The 19,054-nt window shown below is 38.2% G+C and overlaps 2 protein-coding genes across 4 annotated transcripts in view; one reads left to right on the top strand and one right to left on the bottom strand.

Moving 5' to 3' along the window:
- Positions 1–12,178, bottom strand: part of IQCB1 (IQ motif containing B1) — a 76,873-nt gene extending 64,695 nt beyond the window's left edge. The window contains exons 1-5 of one of the 2 annotated variants that reach the window (XM_033211060.1): positions 12,039–12,178; positions 11,461–11,551; positions 5,905–6,016; positions 5,514–5,676; positions 3,157–3,286 (exon numbers count right to left, since the gene is read on the bottom strand). In XM_033211060.1, coding sequence (XP_033066951.1) covers positions 3,157–3,286; positions 5,514–5,676; positions 5,905–6,004 — 393 coding nt within the window. In that variant the 5' untranslated portion in view covers positions 6,005–6,016; positions 11,461–11,551; positions 12,039–12,178. Of the gene's footprint in view, positions 1–3,156; positions 3,287–5,513; positions 5,677–5,904; positions 6,017–11,460; positions 11,552–12,024 lie in introns of both variants that reach the window. The other variant, XM_033211061.1, reaches the window with a different exon arrangement.
- Positions 12,179–12,252: 74 nt separating this feature from the next.
- EAF2 (ELL associated factor 2) overlaps positions 12,253–19,054 on the top strand; it is a 52,370-nt gene continuing 45,568 nt past the window's right edge. For both annotated transcript variants that reach the window (XM_033211063.1, XM_033211062.1), the window contains exon 1: positions 12,253–12,465. Coding sequence is in view for 1 of the 2 variants with exons in the window: in XM_033211062.1 (XP_033066953.1) it covers positions 12,357–12,465 (109 nt within the window). In the remaining variant the exon portion in view is untranslated. The remainder of the gene's footprint in view (positions 12,466–19,054) is intronic.

The following is a 19,054-nucleotide window of genomic DNA, read 5'->3' as shown; positions in this document are numbered from 1 at the left end:
CACTATAAAACAAAAAATTAATAGACATGTGAAGAAGCAGAAAAATTTGACCCAGTATTAAGAGAAAAAACAGGTATTAAAAGACTCTCAAATGATCCAGGTATTGGATTTATAAACAATAACTTAAAACTAACTATAATAAGTATGGTAAACAATCTATAAGAGAAGCAAATAAAAATCATAGAACAATACAATGTATGAAATGAAAAATTCACTAGGTAGGATTATTAGCACATTAGACACTGCAGAAGATAGGGTCAGTGTACTTGAAAACGGACCAATATAAATTATCAAAACTGAAGTAAACAACAACAACAAAAGGATGAAGACAGCCTCAATAACCAGAAGTCCCAGAGGGAAGGTAGAGAGAATAGGACAAAAAAAGTATTTGAAAAAATATTAGCTGAAAATTTTCTTAATATGAATACAATAACTCAGATACATGAAGCTCAGGATCTCCAAGCAAGATAGACATCAGGAAATCTACAATAAGGTTAATCAAAGTAAAATTACAGAAAATAAAACAAAATAAACCAAACAAAGAGAACATCTTAAAGAAGCCAAAGATAAAAATGTGCAATATGTATAGGAGAATGACAACAAGAATGAAGGCTGAATTTACATCAGAAACAAAAGATGCCAAAGACAATGGAAAAAAATCTTTAAAGTGCAAAAAGGGGGAAAAATTGATGAAGTAGAATTATACACGTGCAACAGAAATATTCCTCAGAAATGAAGGCATCATGAAGACATTTTCAGATAACCAAAAAGCTGAGAGATTTCATTACCAGTGGAATTGCACTGTTCCACTGTGCAAAAGATATGCTAAAGGAGGCTGTCAGGCTTAAAGGAAATGATACCAAATGAAAATTCAGATCTGTTTAAAGGAATAAAGACAACCAGACATAGTAGATATAAAAAATCATTTTTCTTTCATTTCTTTAAATTATTGAAAAGTCAATACACTATTTAAAGTAAAAATAACACATGGTGGATTTTACAATATATGTAAAAGTAAAATACATGACAAAATAGTACAAAAGATGGAAAGTGGTAACAAATTTTTAAAAAATAGCATAATGGTAGAATTAAACCCAACCATACCACAAATTAGATTAAATGCAAGTAAATGATACCATTTAAAACAACAGCTTGTCAGACTAGATGAAAAAGCAAGACCTGACAATATGCTATTTAAAATAGACTCACTTTAAGTATAAGACGGAGATTAAAAAGTAAAGGGTTGAGAAATGATGTACAATAGTCTCCTCCTTATCCATGGAAGACATGTTCCAAGACCCCCAGTGGATGCCTGAAAGTGTGGATAGTACTGAACCCTACATATACTTTTTTTTTTTAATCTGATAACTGAGAACGGTTACTAAGTGACCAACCGGCAGGTAGCCTATACGGTGATGATACACTGGTCATAGGGTGCTTCACATCCCGGGAAGAACACTATGAGATTTCATCATGCTATACAGAGCAGCATGCCATTTAAAATTTAACTGTTTATTTCTGGAATCCTCCATTTAATATTTTTGAACCACTATTGGCCATGGGTAACTGAAACCATGAAAGGTGAAACTGCAGAAAGTGTATCACGTAAACACTAATTATAAGAAAACTGGAGTGGCAATATTCGTAATAATAAACAAAGTAGACTTCAAGATAAGGTGTATTACCAGAGATAAAGAAGATCATTTCATGTGACCTGAGTCCATGAGTAAGGTTAAAAAAAAAAAAAAAAAAACCATTTCATAATGATAATAGCTTTCATTCATCCAGAAGATATAATATTTCTAAATGTGTATGTATCTAATCACAGAGTTTGGTAATACATGAAGCAAAACCATATGGAACTAAAGATAAAATTAGACAAATCCACAATCATAGTTGGAAATTTTAATACCCTTGCTCACTAAAAGTAGAAATGCAGACAAGAAAAAAAAAAAAGAGAATTTAGAAGACTTCAACAACTCTACTAACCAAATTGACCTAATTAATGCTTATAGAACATTACACACAACTGCAGAGTTCACATTTGGGTATACAAGTAATCCTAGCTTTTGCATGGCACCATATTAAATAAAACTTGTGCATATTAAAACCTTTGCATGGTTCTGTTATGAACAAGTTTCAGTTAAGATGGAACTGTGCAAAACAAAGGTTTCTTTCTCTTTTCTTTATTTTTCAGATGGAGTTTTGCTCTCGTTGCCCAAGGGGAGTGCAATGGCACAATCTTGGCTCACTGCAACCTCCGCCTCCTGGGTTCAAGTGATCCTCCTGCCTCAGCCTCCCAAGTAGCTGGGATTATAGTTATGCGCCACCACGCCCGGCTAATTTTGTATTTTTAGTAGAGCCAGGGTTTCTCCATGTGGGTCAGGCTGATCTCAAACTCCTGACCTTAGGAGATCCGCCCACCTTGGCCTCCCAAACTGCTGGGATTACAGGCGTGAGCCACCGCGCTCGGCCCACAAAAGTTTATTTTAACAGAATATTCACAAAGATAAAACATATGGGGAGGGCCATAAAACAAGTCTGAAAAAATTCCAAAGGATTGCATTGGTATAGAGAATGTTATCTGACCAAAACATAATTAAATTAGAAATTGATAACAAGTATCTAGTAGATCTTCAAATATTTGGAAATTAAGCAATACACTTCTAAATCCCTGGGTCAAAAAAACAGCATATGTATAGCATCTAGCATAACGCAATCAAGAAATACTTGAAAAGACCCCTATGTTTGGGTTGAATATTTTGATTGGAGAAGATATGAGAGATCAAATAGGAAGTTCACCTTTATTCTTCACTATTGGAGCTACTCAGAAAAGCCCTAGCCCTAGAAAACATACTTTCCTCTACTGTTAATTTAAGTAAAAAGTATGTTTAGAAAGATGTTATGGAAATAACTGTCTATGGGTGCCGCCCAACAAGTAAAGTAGCAAGGCGGATCCTTCGAAAAATCAATCGGCATGCTTCATTAAAAATTTTTCCAACATAGAGATGATTTTTGGAAGGTTGTAACTTTAAAAATGTTCAAATCCACTACTTCAATTGTACTTTCAGCCAAATATTGCACATTTGAAAAATAACAGAACAGCTTCTCAAGAATTAAACTGATTTAGCTACAAAACACGGAATAAACACATACCTTAGCTGCATTGATAAAACATGTTTGTAATTGTCTACCCAAAAACAGAAAATTTTCTGCAGCTGATGGAAGCAATTCATTGTAAAATTCCTCTGCATCTTCTCCTGGCTCCAAGCCCACACAGCAATGGCTGAAATAAGAGCACAAGTTTGTGTTAATTAGAAGTTTACGTAGAAGGCTCAAGCTTCTAGAGACACTGTGCCTTATTGAGAATTTTTGGTATGCTTTTGTTGCCAAGCCAATAAAGAATTTTGTCGAAAAGTTAACAACTTTCTAGAAAAGTAAACAGCGGTATGGACCATGCAGGTACTTAGGTCTGGGATTTATATATCCTAAAAACCTACACATCAGCTCATTCAGGAAATAAAAGACACATGGCTCACAATAAAGAGAAGCTAAGTTTTTGGTAAATTGGCTATAATCATTCTCAAAGCTATAGGATACCTTGAGAGTTTAATTTATGAAAGGCATTTGTGTTAACTAATACATTTTAGACATCCAATAGCTGAAAAATGCCCAGGTAGGATTTGTTTGTAAGGGATACATAAGCAAACCAAACACTAATTTCATACTAATTTTAACTTCCAATAGATCTACTTTTTGCAAAATATTCACTTGCATATTCCTTATATCAGAGGGACAAACAGCAAAACCTAACTCTAGTAGGAACACTTTACAATATACATTAAAGGAGAGAAAGTCACTTAACATGTCAGAAATCTCAATAATAAAAGGTTTTTCTATAAACTGACATTCAAAACAGCCTCAAATTCAAGAATGGTCTCTATGTGTGTTCTCTAATGAACAAAAACTGCTGTTTGAGTCTTTTCAGCAAAATGCATGGACACTAATAAGCAATAACAACTATGTATTGAGCATGTTAAAAATCTAAGTAATCAATGGCAGACTGGATAAAGAAAATGGTATATTTCTTTGGGGTGGTACATATACACCATGTAATACCATGTAGCCATAAAAAAGAACAACGTCATGTCCTTTGCAGCAACATGGATGGAGCTGAAGGCCATTAACTTAAGTGAACTAACACAGAAACAGAAAGCCAAACACTGCATATTCTCACTTATAAGTGAGAACAAACACTGAGTATGCAATTTACTTATAAAACAAACCTCCACATGTACCCCTGAACCTAAAATAAAAGTTAAAAAAAAAACCTAAGTGGCAAACATTTACATGTATCATTTTTGTTTGTTTGTTTATTTGCACCTGGGTTCCTAAAGTTAATGGGCTAATGCTTACATGTATCAGCTTTTCTTTTCTCTTTGGTTCCTAAAGTTAATTACTTAAGAGTATCTATTTTGATTGAAAGGATTAACAAATGAAATTATGTTTGTGCATTCACAAACATGGGAATTTCTTAAGTCTTGAATTCTACCCATGAGCCTGGCTTAATCAATATCATCATAAACTAGCATATCTAATCAAACAAAAAAGTAAGTCTTTATTTACTTAAGAAAATTAATCTTGAAAATTAAAGTATGAAAAAGAACATTATATACATTTTTTTAACTGTTCTTTGTAACAGTATACTTTAAATTTGGCCTTTACCAAGTAACACAGTAGGATTAAGCAGCTTAGAAATCTAGCATCCAAGACAAACCCTTCCAGTAGGAATAGTTTACTAAACTCAAATGGCTTATTTAGGAAAAACAAAAAAAGAAGGCTAGGATCCAGTTAGTAAATACATTCTTTCAGTTACTTAATCAGGAAGTAGCTTAGGCACTAAGAACATCTGGTTTATTTTACTACCTCCTTTTAAAAAATGTTTATTTCTCTTCTATTGATTTCTAGCATGGCAGTAGATTAGGAAATTCTACTTCTAAATTTTATTGATAGTATTTGGGTTGCTTAATGAAACATACAGTTGATAGCTAAATTGATGTAGTGAAATGAATGTTTCTTTATCAGTTCTCCTATAGTACTTGTTTGCATACTTTCATTTTAGCACTGATTTCATTCTGCTTTGTATCATATACTTACATGACTGTCACCCAATCTCTATTTTAAGTTTCTCAAGAACAGAGCCAGCGCCTTAATTTCTTCACTTCTTTAAAAATTCCTTAGTCAATAAAGAGTATATTAGGCACTTGGAATTCAGTGGTGAGAAAAAAAATGATCACCATCTTCATTAAGCTTGTGGAGGAAAATTTTAGACAGTCAAACAATCTGAAGTAAAATTATGAATAACAACATATAATATGAAGGAAAAGTACAACCAAAACCTACAACAGGAGGTTGCCAATGTTTGTTAGGCAGATAAATAAAAAGCAAATGTTGAAAATCACAATCAACTACTACATCCCTCAAGAACAAGCTGACTTACTGCTTCATTTTACCTTAATATCTGTGTAAGCTGGGAAATTGTAGTCCAACCACCCTGGATTCGAGAACAATCTTGACTGAGGACCAAGAGGCAATATTGAATGAGATCATAACAATATATATCTTGTTTGATTTTCTTCAACTCTGAGCTTCCTAAAGGTGTGATGTTTATTATTTCTAAGGCAAAAGGAAATAAGATATATTTAATTTTGCTTAATACACCCAGGAGCTATTTGTATTTTTATATGTTGAATAATCACTAAAAATATATTGGAAGGAAAAATTACTGTTCTATTATAGTGTTAAGATTTCTCTGAACAAATTTAAAAGAAATGTTAAAATTGTACCAATGATGGAACCGTTTTTCACTTAAAATGCTATCTAATCACAAAAAGATTTTCTTACCTTTTAACTTCAACAGTATAACAGGGACATTCTGCTCAGGGCTTTTTGCAACTTCAGCAGCTATAGATAAGATCCTTGGGTCTGTACCTGTTGGCTTCATTTCTCATATTACCTATATTTTAACAGAACAAGAGAATAAAGGTCAAAAAGCTGTAAAATGTTCACTACCTAAATAATGTTTGAAATATAATTTAAAATATATTTAAAAATATAATTTAAAATATAAATAAAAACAGCTTTTCTTGCTTTGTTTGAGAAGCAGAATATAGATTTTTTCATTTCTTCCTTATAGAAAACTGTTTTTTCTAACCAGTGTAAAAGAGCTCAAGATTCCTATACCTCACATGTAACAGCTATAGCAGGTATTGTTTATTGTGCACTCACTAACAGTCAGGAACTGTGATAGGAGCTTCACATTCTCTGTCTAATCTGCACAATAATTCTAGGATAGGAATTAACTTCCTTTAATCATACAAGAAAAACTGCAAAAAAGAGCTAACATGACAGGCCTAAGACTACTATCCTTTCAAAGGTGTGCTTACAAGGTTGGCCCTTGACTAGCATCTAGAACTTGGATTTCAGGAGGGTTTCTACCATTCTCTGATAAGAGTGGCTCCCTGTGCTTAAAACTGTTTATGAAAAATAATGTGGTTCACGCTGAATACCTGCTTTCCTTCCAGGAGTCTTAGAATTCTGGTATATGCCAGTCAAGAGTACCTATATAAAGGGTGCCTATGTGGCCATCCTCCAATAAAAATTCTGATCACTGAGTGTCTAGTTGAGCTTCCCTGGTAGACAACGCTTCAAACATGTTGTCACAGCTGGCTGCTGGAGGAATTAAGCATATCCTACGTAACTCCACTGGGACAGAACTCAGAAGCTTGTACCTGATTTCCTCTGGATTTCACCCAATATGCTTTTTCCCTTTGCTGATTTTGCTTTATTTCCCTTCACTGAAATAAATCATAGCTGTATAAGTACACTATGTTCTGAGTCCTGTGAGCCCTCCTAGTGAAGCACTTACTTTCAACACACTAATGCTCAGAAATGTTACATAAATATAAGATAATCAATGATTGCTTCTAAATAGTATAGTGAATAAGGCCAGGTGCAGTGGCTCACGCCTGTAATCCCAGCACTTTGGGAGGCCAAGGCAGGTGAACCACTTGCGGTCAGGAATTCAAGACCAGCCTGGCCAACACAGTGAAACCCCATCTCTATTAAGAATACAAAAATCAGGTGGGCATGGTAGTGTGTGCCTATAATCCCAGTTACTCGGGAGGCTGAGGCAGGATAGCTTGAACCCAGGAGGCAGAGGATGCAGTGACCGGAGATCACATCACTGCACTCCAGCCTGAGCGACAGAGCTAGACTCTGTCTCAAAATAATAATAATAATAATAAATAAATAATAGTATATTGAATAAAATCAATTCTCCTAACATTAAAAAACAAGGTCCACATCCTAATTGTTGCTAAAACTTTCTCTACGTAAAAAAGTTTAAGGCAGGAGAATCACTTGAGAATAGGTGTTCAAGACTAGCCTGGTCAACAAAGCAAGACTCTGTCTCTAAAAAAAAAGTTTTAAAGCATTTGAAGCTCAAAGATATCCTCACATAATAAAAGTGTATTTCCTTATTTATAATGAAGCTAACATGTATCAAGTGTTTAATATAAGCTAAACACTGTGTTAATATACTATACACTGTCTTATCTAATCCTCACAACAGGGCTATGAAGTAGAGCCTATGATCATTTCCAAACGTACATATATACATATACATATCTATGTTTTTGTCCACAGTTCCTAGCTCATAACTCCCATAGCCTTTGTTACAATATTGTTATGTTAGGGTGCTTTAGGCCTCAGAAAACAGAATCTATCTCTGACTTTCTCCTCTCCTCCTTTCACCTGCTCCTTCTCTCCAAAGCAGAGCTCTCATCATCCCTGCCTTTCTCTGACCTATCTTGTCTAGCTGTAGGTCATAAGACCCCTGTTTCAGAATGGGTCTTGCCCTGTATCCTGGAAGGAATGCTGCATAAAGAAGCCAAGAAGAATCTGAGCAGCCAGGCCTTGCTGGGTCTCCCCACTCAGTCTATTAGTATTAGATCATATCTTTTTTTGTCCAATCACATTTCCAAAATGATTGTCCACACTTCAGTCATGCCTATCCAATGAAATCTCCATAAAAGGCTCAAGAGGATGGGGTACAAAGAACTTCTGGATAGCTGAACATATGGAAGTTCCTGGAGGAACCTCCTGGATATCACACCCAGGGAGGACATGGAAACTCTGTGCCCCTTCCCATACTTCATGGTATGCATCTCTGTATTTGTATCCTAATATCTTTTTTTTTTTTTTTGAGACAGGATCTCACTCCTGTTGCCCAGGCTGGAGGGCAGTGGTACAATTACGGCTCACTGCAGCCTTTACTTCTCGGGTTCAGGTGATTCTCCCACTTCAGCCTCAGTCCCAGTAGCTAGGACTATAGGTGCAAGCCATGACGCTCAGCTAATTTTTTGTATTTTTAGTAGAGACTGAGTTTCTCCATGTTGCCCAAGGTCTCTGTAATATCTTTATAATAAACTGGAAAACATGTTTCCCTCAGTTATGTGAGCTCCCCGAGCAAATTAATACACCCCAAGGAGGGGGTGGTAGGATTCCCCATATATAGCTGGTCAGTCAGAAGCACAGGTAAAACAACCCAGGGCTTGCGACTAGCATCAGAAGTGGGGGCCACTCTTGAGGGACTAAGCCCTAAACCTGAGGGATCTGACCCTATCTCCAAGTAGACAGTATCAGAACTGAATTAGATGATACCTAGCTTGTGTCCATTGCAGAATTGATTGCTTGCTTGTTGGTGGGAGAAATCTTCACACATTTGGTCACAGAAGTCTTTTGTGTTGTCATGATGTGAGAGCAAAAACTGTTTTTCCATTCATATATCTCTTATTAGGTACAATATAAATTATTAAAAGACAGGTTTGCTGAAAATACTTTAAAGAAAGCCCAGTGCAACTCCTGGCACATAGTAATCACAAAACTTTCAAAGAGAGTGCATATACTGATCTCATTCTTTCCAAATGGCTGCATTATGCTACATTTCCTTTTTAAGAATGCAGCAAAATATATCTAAACATCACCTCTACTGGAGGTCACTCAAGCCGTATGCTATTACAAGCAACACTGCAAGAATATACACATTATCCTTTATATTTTTGCCGATCTATTACATGATAATTGGTATGATTGTGTTTTAATTTGTATTTCTTTGATTATTAGGGAGGTCAGGCACATTTCATGTTCACTGGCCATTATTTATATATTTTCTATTCATATCCTTTGACTATATTTCTATTGGTTTGTCTTACTCTTTTGCAGAAGCTTTTCATACATGGATAGGAATCTTTTCTCTTTTATATTGGCTATAGAATTTTCTCCTTGGTTGTCATTTATTTTTTTAAATTTGACTGTGGGGTCTTTACCATAATTTTACAAAATTTTTTTTTGAGAGAGTCTCACTCTGTTTACCCTGGCTGCAGTGCAGTGGTGCAATCTCAGCTCACTGCATCCTCCACCTTCTGGGTTCAAGTGATTGTCATGCCTCAGCCTCCCGAGTAGCTGGGATTACAGGCATGTGCCATCGTGCCCAGCTAATTTTTGTATTTTTAGTACAGATGGGGTTTCACCATATTGGCCAGGCTGGTCTTGAACTCTTGACCTCAAGTGGTCTGCCCACTTTGGCCTCCCAAAGTGCTGGGATTACAGGCATGAGCCACAGCACCCAGCCATTTTTACAATTTTTACATACTGAAATATAACAATCTTTTCCTCTATGGCGTCTGTCTTTTGTGTCATGTTTAGAAAGGTCCTCTTTAACCCAAGAGGTAAAAAACATTCTCCAAATCTTCATGTTTTTTTGGTTTTGTTTTCCTTACATATCTTCGAAAGTAAGGTACTTTTGTGAATGGTGTCACATAAGAATCTGAATTTTTAATGTTAAAGTTATTGATGGATTAAAAAATGCACATAACAGTCCTAAATTCATAAGGTAACTAGTTATGAATAGACAACAAAAACAATCTGAAATGTCACATTTTCATGCACTACGTATACATACACATACACAGCGTATCTTTTTGGACTCTACTTAGTTTCTAGTAATTTAATCTGTTTGTCTATTCTTAAGCTAGTACAACATAATTCATTTTAATATATGTTTGGATAAAATTCACCTCAGAAGGTAAGCTTCATGAGGGCAACCTACCTATTCCTTAGAGATGATTAAATGAGTTAATACATGAAAGCAATTGGAACAATTCCTGGCACATAAGAGTTCTCCAAATGGTTATTATTAAAGCCCAGCTCTACCATCATACTACATTTAAGACCATCTTTGGTGGCTGCTTTCTTATATCTTTGGTTTACAACTATATTCCCAGTGGCTAGATTAGTACCTGGCACGTAGTAGGATTTACTAAATACATGTTGAAAGAATGAGCAAATGCACAAACCTCAGGCATTCTGAGCCTCAATTTCTTGACTTTCTGTTTTTCTCTTGTTATAATACAGAAAGCTCAGATTTATGGTTGGAAACCTCACTAAAGTAAAACAGGCTCAAAACAGTTTGTGCCCTCCTGGCTACCATAATAAACCATCACTAAATCATTATTGTCATCGACAAACATGTGTAGAACAGTATGGTAGATGTAGGGGACACAAAGATTCCACACAAGACATACTCTCTGCTATTGTTCTGGTTGGGAAAGAAAAGTATGTGTATGTACATATGTACACACACACACATATTAAAAAATATACTTAAGAATATCAGATATATGTTAAATGCTAAATAGATGACACAGATAAGAATACAGGCCATAAAGTCAGATGACTGGACTTCTCTGAACCACTTTTCTTGCTGTAAACAAAATAGCAATTCCTACCTCCTAGAATGATTCTATTTAGAAGAGAAGGCAGCCACCAAGATGGTCTTAAAATGTAACATTAAGTGTAGAGCTGGACCTTAAATAATAACCATTTGGGGACCTCTTATTATGCTCCAGGAATTGTTCTAATTGCTTTCATGTATTAACTCATTTAATCATTCCAACAACTCTAAGGAACGGGTACTATTATTTTTCCCCCAATTTGAACAATGAGCATACTTAAACTCTGGAGAATGTAATTAGCTGGCACAAAGTCACACTGTTAAGTATAAAGCAGGGGTTCAAACTGGAGCCACCATCTGGCTTAAAGCATTTAACTACGATATGAAATAGCTTCGGCACACCTTCAAAGGGTAGGATTTACACAAACAGGTTGAAGGAGACATAGTCACCTACCCAAAAATCAATTGACAAATGTGACTAAGGCAGAAGGTGAGGGAGTGCAGTTGGACTGCGTAATTCCCCTGAAAAACCACCTGTTATGGAAACCATCCGTAAACTTTCTCTTGAGTGTTTCTCCTATAATTCAACACCTCTCCCATCTTTACATTAAATTCATGAAATTTGACACAAAAAGACAATTATTTATCTATTTTAATGCTACTACCCTGTTGCCAGGCCACTGGGGCCGGCCCAGCCTCTTGATTCTTCTGGAATCACTTCTCCCTCGCGGCGCCTGTTACTGCCTCCACGGATCACTGTGAGGAAAATAAATGATAAGGATTTTCAGTGCGATCCTGTTGCGGCTGATCCTAAATGTCTGCAGTTCCTATCTCCGAATCCTCTTTTTCCTCCCCACTACACATCCCCTTCTCCAGTCCTAAGACCACAAGAAACTTCCTCTGATACAAAAAGGTCAGAAAACGATTACTGAGGTAACAGCGTCGCTTCAAGTCCAAGGACCGAGATTCTGGGGCCGCGGGGCCCCTTTACTCCAGATTCTAGACCCGGACTTCGCGCTACCAGGCCTTGGACAACACACTAGGCCCTGTGCCCGGACACTGCACCTCCCCAGGCCTCAGTTTCCACACCAAATCTCTACAGAGTGGGCGTGAGGGCAGGCCGATTCTCCCGTTAAGAGCTCTTACACGCCAGCTGACTTCGTCCAAGAAGCCTGGTGTCCTGGCCTCCTGGTCGGCACCCTGGGGCCCTCTCCCTCCCCAGCTACCACCTCAGATAAGTTACCTCATCCTCGCTTCGCGTTCTTGCACAAAAGAACCCGGCTCCCACGCCACACCACAGCGCCGCGGCCTTCCCGGGACAGCCTGCGTCGCGACACGGGAAGGGGCCTGGAGGCGGGACCAGGGGCCTCGGAGTCAAGGGGCGGAGCGCCCTTTGCCAATAAGCCAATCAGAACGTGAGATGCTCCCGGTGGGGCGGTGTGCGTCGGGCGCGGGGTGGAGTCTGTGGTGACTCGGCTGGCGGGATCAAGTGCAGCTGCTTCAGGCTGAGGTGGCAGATAGTGAGCACCGGCGGCGGAGTTAAAGTCAGAGCAGGAGAGTAATGATGAATAGCGCAGCGGGATTCTCGCATCTAGACCGTCGCGAGCGGGTTCTCAAGTTAGGGGAGAGTTTCGAGAAGCAGCCGCGCTGCGCCTTCCACACTGTGCGCTGTGAGTGAGGACCGCCCGGGGATAGAGGGGGAGCCTCCCGGGATGGGGGTGAAGAGGCACAAACCCCTCTGGGTTTTGTTCCCACAGTCCGCCTTACACTGTTGGAGACTACGGGGCGGGGAGTGGGGGAGGCAGCGCGATCCTCTACCCTGCTCGGAGTCTTAGGGGGTCGGTGGAAGGAATCGGAGTAGAGCAAATGTGGGTAAACCCTGGACAGAGAGCGTTGAGACCAACAGACAGGAAGGGAAAGTGTGAAAAAAGTCTGTAGAGGTGACTGTGGAGACAGACGTGACAGGTGGATGATGCAAGGGTGGACACGAAGATAATAAGGTGACAAATGGGAAAGGACTAAGGACCGAATGCCGGGGAAGTTGAATGTCTTGAGGCTGGTGGGGCAATATCCTCTCTTTTCTTCACTTTTTCTCACCTCTGGCAGATGAGGGTTCTTATTTGGTGTGTTCTTTGCAAAGGGAGAAATTCTCAACCACCCCAGTGATCTATATATCTCTTTGGACCCCAGATTTCACTCAGTTATCAAATACTGATTATCAAAGTATTCAAGGGTGTGTTATTAATTTCTTTATTTGGAAGATGCTTACCTCCCTATGATTTCTATCCTTTGGTTATCTTTATGTCCTCTGGAACTAGTTCTATTAAATTATTCTTTTTTATGTTGTTGGAGCAGAAAAAGGAGCTCTTTTGCTTTAACAGTTGGATGATATAGATTCCAGGAAGGAAAATATAGCATACAAGTTTTTATGTGTAAGACATTCTTTTTTTTGCATAACAGCTGTCATAGAATTGTAGAGCGGGAAGGAAACTTTGAGATCACTGAATCATAACCTCTCATTTTTCTGTGGTAAAATTTTAAGTATTTTTTCACTTCCTTTCCTCAGCCTTGCCCTTCCTTAATATTTCATCATTCCGCCTTTCTTAGTCATTCTGCCCTCGAGTTGTTTAGAGACCTTTATGGTTTTTACTCTGAAATGTTCCACGGTTCAATCAAAACAACTAATTAAAACATAAATTCTCCCAAAAGTTTATTTAAGTTGTAGACAATTTAGTTACAGTTACTCAGAGTAAAGGTATGAAGAACCACTGGTTTTAACCCTGCAAGAATATATTTACTAAAAGGGTTTTTTAAAGCAAAATTAACATCTAATTGGTCGACTAAATGGGTGAGATATTTGTGAACAGAAAATCTTCAACAGTGTCCCTTGTTTATTCTTCTTTATCATATACTTTCTCATCCAGAGCTCCCCACAATGAGATAGTTAGTGCTGTGCTGGCTCTGCAGTTTCTCTCTCTCTTCAGTCCAATTTTCCAGAAGTGTGATATGCGTCTTTATCTGGTTTCTCCATGCCTTTTTCTCAAATAGTATCTACTCTCTCCTTTTCCCTTCCTTCTCCAGTACGCAATAGTCTTAATATTAATTTTTCAAGTTACAAGGGCTTAAGATTATAAAAATTTGCTTAAGAATATATTTCTACATGATTTGGGTATATATTCTCTTATGTAAGTCACAAACCCCAATTTAAATGTATAAAAAATTACCTTTGAAAATAATCTTGCAGGTCCTTCAAAGCCTTTCATTTATAAAGGTTCTGAAAATGCCAGTATCTTGAAAGTCAGAGGATCAGATGATCCAGCTACAAGAATGAAAATAAACAAAAATAAGCAAAACAACAATAATAATGACAATAATAAATAAATAAACGTAGATGTTTGAATACACACTTAGTTCTGTGGAAAACAGAACTATTAGAAAGGTTTTCAGTCCTTCTTTTCTTTTTTTTTTTTTTGTTGTTGTTGTTGAAGCAGGCGTAGTAATGGCACAGAATCATTTTAGATTTATTTAAATAAAACTGCTCATTATTCTTGAGGACAGGTTCATTTCCAATGTAATCCTCACTCTTAAGAACTCAGAGTGAGGGATGAAAACTGTAGAATAGTATGAAGACGATGTTCATACAGATAAGGTGGACCTAATTTATAACCAGCCCTCAAGCCAATGTCATTGGAGAGAAAGTAATATTCTGCCTTAATTTACAGGAGCAATTCTGCCTGTCTGATATAAGACTTGAGGCAAACCTGGATGTGAATCCTGGCCTCCACCACCTGACTTTGGGAACATTCTCTAAGCTCTCAACCTCAGTTTTCTTATGCCTAAATGATAATAGTAATATTTTCATTTCACGGTTTTTGTAAGGATTAAATAAGGTAGCATAAACAACCTGGCACAATATTTGCCACAGGGTAGAGAATAAATAGTAGTCACCATTAATGTTGAAGAGTTATATTCATATGTGTACGAGGGGTGCTAATGAATGTAATTTAGTCAGACTTTGAAACAGCATTTATCTGGGTTCAGCAATAAAAACTATCAAAAAGATAGTCTGCCATGTGGTAGGAAGGGCATGGGATGTTCTAACAATGATAAGCTGAATCCTTAGCAACAGATGTTTACTGGGTAGAAGAGTTTCAACAACAGGACCTACTAGAATCAATTTTGAATTGGGAGTAGTACTAGTTTTACTATTTATATCCAGATAAGGGAATGAATTGTGAAATCCTAAGTTTGTAAATGACACCACTATTTTGTGTCCTTAAATGATGAGCTAATGAGCAGTGTGGATTTGGAGCTGGTTGAATTCATTCAAATCCCAGGAAATAAACTGATGATAATAATTGTGGATTCTTATGAAAATATTGACATTGTGTGTGATGCTACAGTCAAAATAATCAGAAAAGTGATAAACAATGGCAGAAAAAATATTAAATACAAAGTAAAAAATGGTTTTCTACTCTTCATGCAATATGATAAGTAATTCCATTGCAAACCTGAAAAAAATTGCATAGATGAAAGAAATCCAGAGAGAATAAATAAATGGCAAAGTTGGTGGTAGGGTTTCCAAACCAAGAAGAACTGAGAAATGAACTATTTAGCCTGGAATCATAGCAACTTAGAAGAGAATACATTTGACATTTAGAAGCATACAGAAAGCATGAACATGAGATTATTCAACAAATTCTTTAATTCTAGAACTAAACCACTTGAAACTCAGAAGTTATATACTTTTTAAAAAGTGTGTGAAGACAAAAGACAACACTGCTTGATATAACGAGTAATAAAGAGTAAAGAGTAGAATTTATTAATCAGTAGAATAATTATAAATGTAAAGAGATTCAAAATAGTTTTGGTAGATTTATTTATTATGAATTCATGTTTGTCATTAAGTAAAGCTAAAGATATTTCGCATATATTTGTCTCTTGCAGATAATCTCATATACTATAGGCATTTATGTAGCCTTCAGGGACCTGTGAACCCCTTGGGATTATACAGTATTTGATAATGTACGTTCATATATGTATTTTTCTGTGGAGAGGATCAATGATTGGTCTATAATTTTCATCAGGTTTTCATAGGGATTTATGACTGTCTCTCATCTCCTAATACTGCTCCCCATACACACATATACAAGTTAAGATCTGTGGATGTAAGACAAATAGGCTATATAATATGAGCTAAAGTATGTGGCTTGAGTCCCTGACTTCATCATTTATTGACTTCATTACTTTAGAGGAGTTCCCTATTAGTAAAAGGTGGGCAAAATGTTCAACCCAAAATTTTGTTGTGAAGATTAAAATTGATAGTATATTGTAACGAAAAAAATCACTTCATAAACACTAAAACAGAGGTTATAGACTAATAGCATATAAGCTGAACTTGACTTTAGAAATGCTTTATTTGGTCCACACCATTGTTGTTTTATCTTGAGTTAGTTGCAAATACTTAACATTCAGGACCTTTTATATAAAAATCTTTTATATAAAAATCTAGATTTTCAGTTTATCTTTAGAAATGATAAACTGACAACATTGAGTCCATATCTTCTCTTGGCAGCAGTTGGGTGAAGCAGTGTTGTGAGATTGGGCTTATTCATCCTCGATGTCACTATAATTCCCACTGGGTATCTTGACTGTCTGGGTTATCTTGCTGGCCTGTCTAAAGCATCATTTAGCTGTAGTTAGATGACAACCATACCTTCCAGTATTTCCCTTTGTGTCACTGTGAGAAACATATTAGAAGTCAGAGAGCCATAGTTTTATTCTGGGATGTCATTTCTAAGGTTTTAAATATTTATCATAGAAAAATCTTTATTGCCAAATGGATGCTGTCTATGAGAACAGAAGTATACTAGTGAAAAGTACAAAAGGAAAATGGCAGTCTACCCTAAAGAGATTGAGAGTTTTGAAATAGACATGAATCTGACCCACAGAAAATAATTAGAAAACAAGCATTTTACACATAATTTAACACCTTATATATACTTAAAATAAGTTTAGAAGTGATTCAGAGAAGAGTGAACAACATGAACCTGAATGAACTATAAGATTTCTTGTATATCCATTACATTAAAGGCACTGTGTTAGAGCCACTATCTGGAGAAATTAAAGTATGAGTACTGTGCTTTAAAAAATTACAATCTAATAGGACATGTCCACCGAAAAGTAAATAATAGGCCAGGCACCGTGCCTCACGCCTGTAATCCCGGCACTTTGGAAGGCTGAGGAGGGTGGATCATGAAGTCTAGAATTAAAGACCAGCCTGGTCAAGATGGTGAAACCCTGTCTCTACTGAAAATATAAACATTAGCCAGGCGTGGTGGCGGGCGCCTGTAATCCAGCTTCTTGGAAGGCTGAGACGGAGAATTGCTTGAACCCAGGAGGCGGAGGTTGCAGTGAGCCGAGATCACGCCACTGCATTCCAGCCTGGGTGACAGAGCGAGACTCCCTCAGGAAAAGAAAAAAAAAATGACGGGCGCGGTGGCTCACACCTGTAATCCCAGCACTTTGGGAGGCCAAAACGGGCGGATCACGAGGTCAGGAGTTCCAGACCAGCCTGACCAACATGGAGAAATCCTGTTTCTACTAAAAATATAAAAATTAACGGCCTGTGGTGGCACGTGCCTGTAGTCCCAGCTACTCAGGAGGCTGAGGCAGGAGAGTCGCTTGAACCAGGGAGGCGGAGATAGTAGTGAGCCGAGATGGCGCTACTGCACTCCAGCCTGGTGACAGAGCGAGATGTCGTCTCAAAAGAAAAAAAGGGGCCGGGTGTGGTGACTCACGACTGTAATCCCAGCAGTTTGGGAGACCGAGGCGGGCGGATCACGAGGTCAGGAGATCAAGACCATCCTGGCTAACATGGTGAAATCCCGTCTCTACTAAAAATACAAAAATATTAACTGGGAGTGGTAGCGGGCGCCTGTGGTCCCAGTTACTCTGGAGGCTGAGGCAGGAGAACGGCGTGAAGCTGGGAGCAGAGGTTGCAGTGAGCCGAGATCGCGCCACTGCACTCCAGCCGGGGGACAGAGTGAGACTCCGTCTCAAAAAAAAAAAAAAAGCGGGGTTGGGGGGTAAATAATATCAGGTAGGTAGTTTATATTAGATTTTAATTAATGGTTTAGTAAATGCTACGGGAATGGAGAAGAACTTGAGATTCTGGAGAGTACGGAAGGAACTGCACCCTGAAATGACTTCAGAGAAGGGGAGACTTTGAAATAGGATTCAAATTCTAAGAGCGCAAAAGGATAGAGAAAAGCAGAAGGGCAGACCATAAGGTATTCCAGTAGTTTAGCTGATTGAAAACTAGCTTGTCCACAGCAAGAATGGAAGGGGATGGCTTTGAAAAAGATTAAAGAAGATGTAATAATTAGATGTAAATGATGAAGTACATAGAGGAATATTTAGAGTAATATTTAGATTGATGAGCAGAACTTTGAAGAATAGTTAAAATTAGAAAGTTGAGGACCGCCAGGCACGGTGGCTCCCGCCTATAATCCCAGCAGTTTGGGGGGCCAAGGCAGGCGGATCACCTGAGGTCAGGAGTTCAATTCCAGCCTGACCAATTTGGTGAAACCCCGTCTCTGCTAAAAATATAAAAATTAGCCGGGCTGTAGTGGCGCAGGCTTGTAATCTCAGCTACTCAGGAGGCTGAGGCAGGAGAATCACTTGAACCCAGGAGGCGTACAGTGAGCCGAAATTGTGCCACTGCACCCCGCCTAGGCGACAGAGGGAGACCCTGTCTCAAAAAAAAAAAAAAAAAGAGAAGAGAAGAGAAGAGAGAAGAGAGAAGAGAGAAGAGAAGAGAAGAGAGAGAAGAGAAGAGAAAAGTTGAGGACCAGCCAGGTGCAGTGGCTCATGCCTGTAATCCCAGCACTTTGGGAGGCTGAAAAGGGTGGAACATTTGAGGCCAGGAATTCAAGACCAGCCTGACCAACATGGTGAAACCCCGTGTTTACTAAAAATATAAAAAATGAGGCCGGTCACGGTGACTCATGCCTGTAATCCCAGCACTTTGAGAGGTCGAGGCGGGCGGATCACGAGGTCAGGAGTTCCAGACCAGCCAGACCAACATGGTGAAACCGTCTCTACTAAAAATACAAAAATTAGCCGGGTGTGGTGGCGCACGCCCGTAATCCCAGCTACTCAGGAGGCTGAGGCAGAAGAATCGCTTGAACCCGGGAGGCGGAGGTTGCAGTGAGCTGAGATCGCACCACTGCACTCCAGTCTAGGAGACAGAGAGAC

This window comes from Trachypithecus francoisi, unplaced genomic scaffold (genome assembly GCF_009764315.1).
Source record: "Trachypithecus francoisi isolate TF-2019V2 unplaced genomic scaffold, Tfra_2.0 Lachesis_group0, whole genome shotgun sequence".
In the NCBI taxonomy this organism is placed as follows: Eukaryota; Metazoa; Chordata; class Mammalia; order Primates; family Cercopithecidae; genus Trachypithecus; species Trachypithecus francoisi.
The sequence above is the reverse complement of the archived record's forward strand: the minus strand, read 5'-3'. Positions and strand labels throughout refer to the sequence as shown.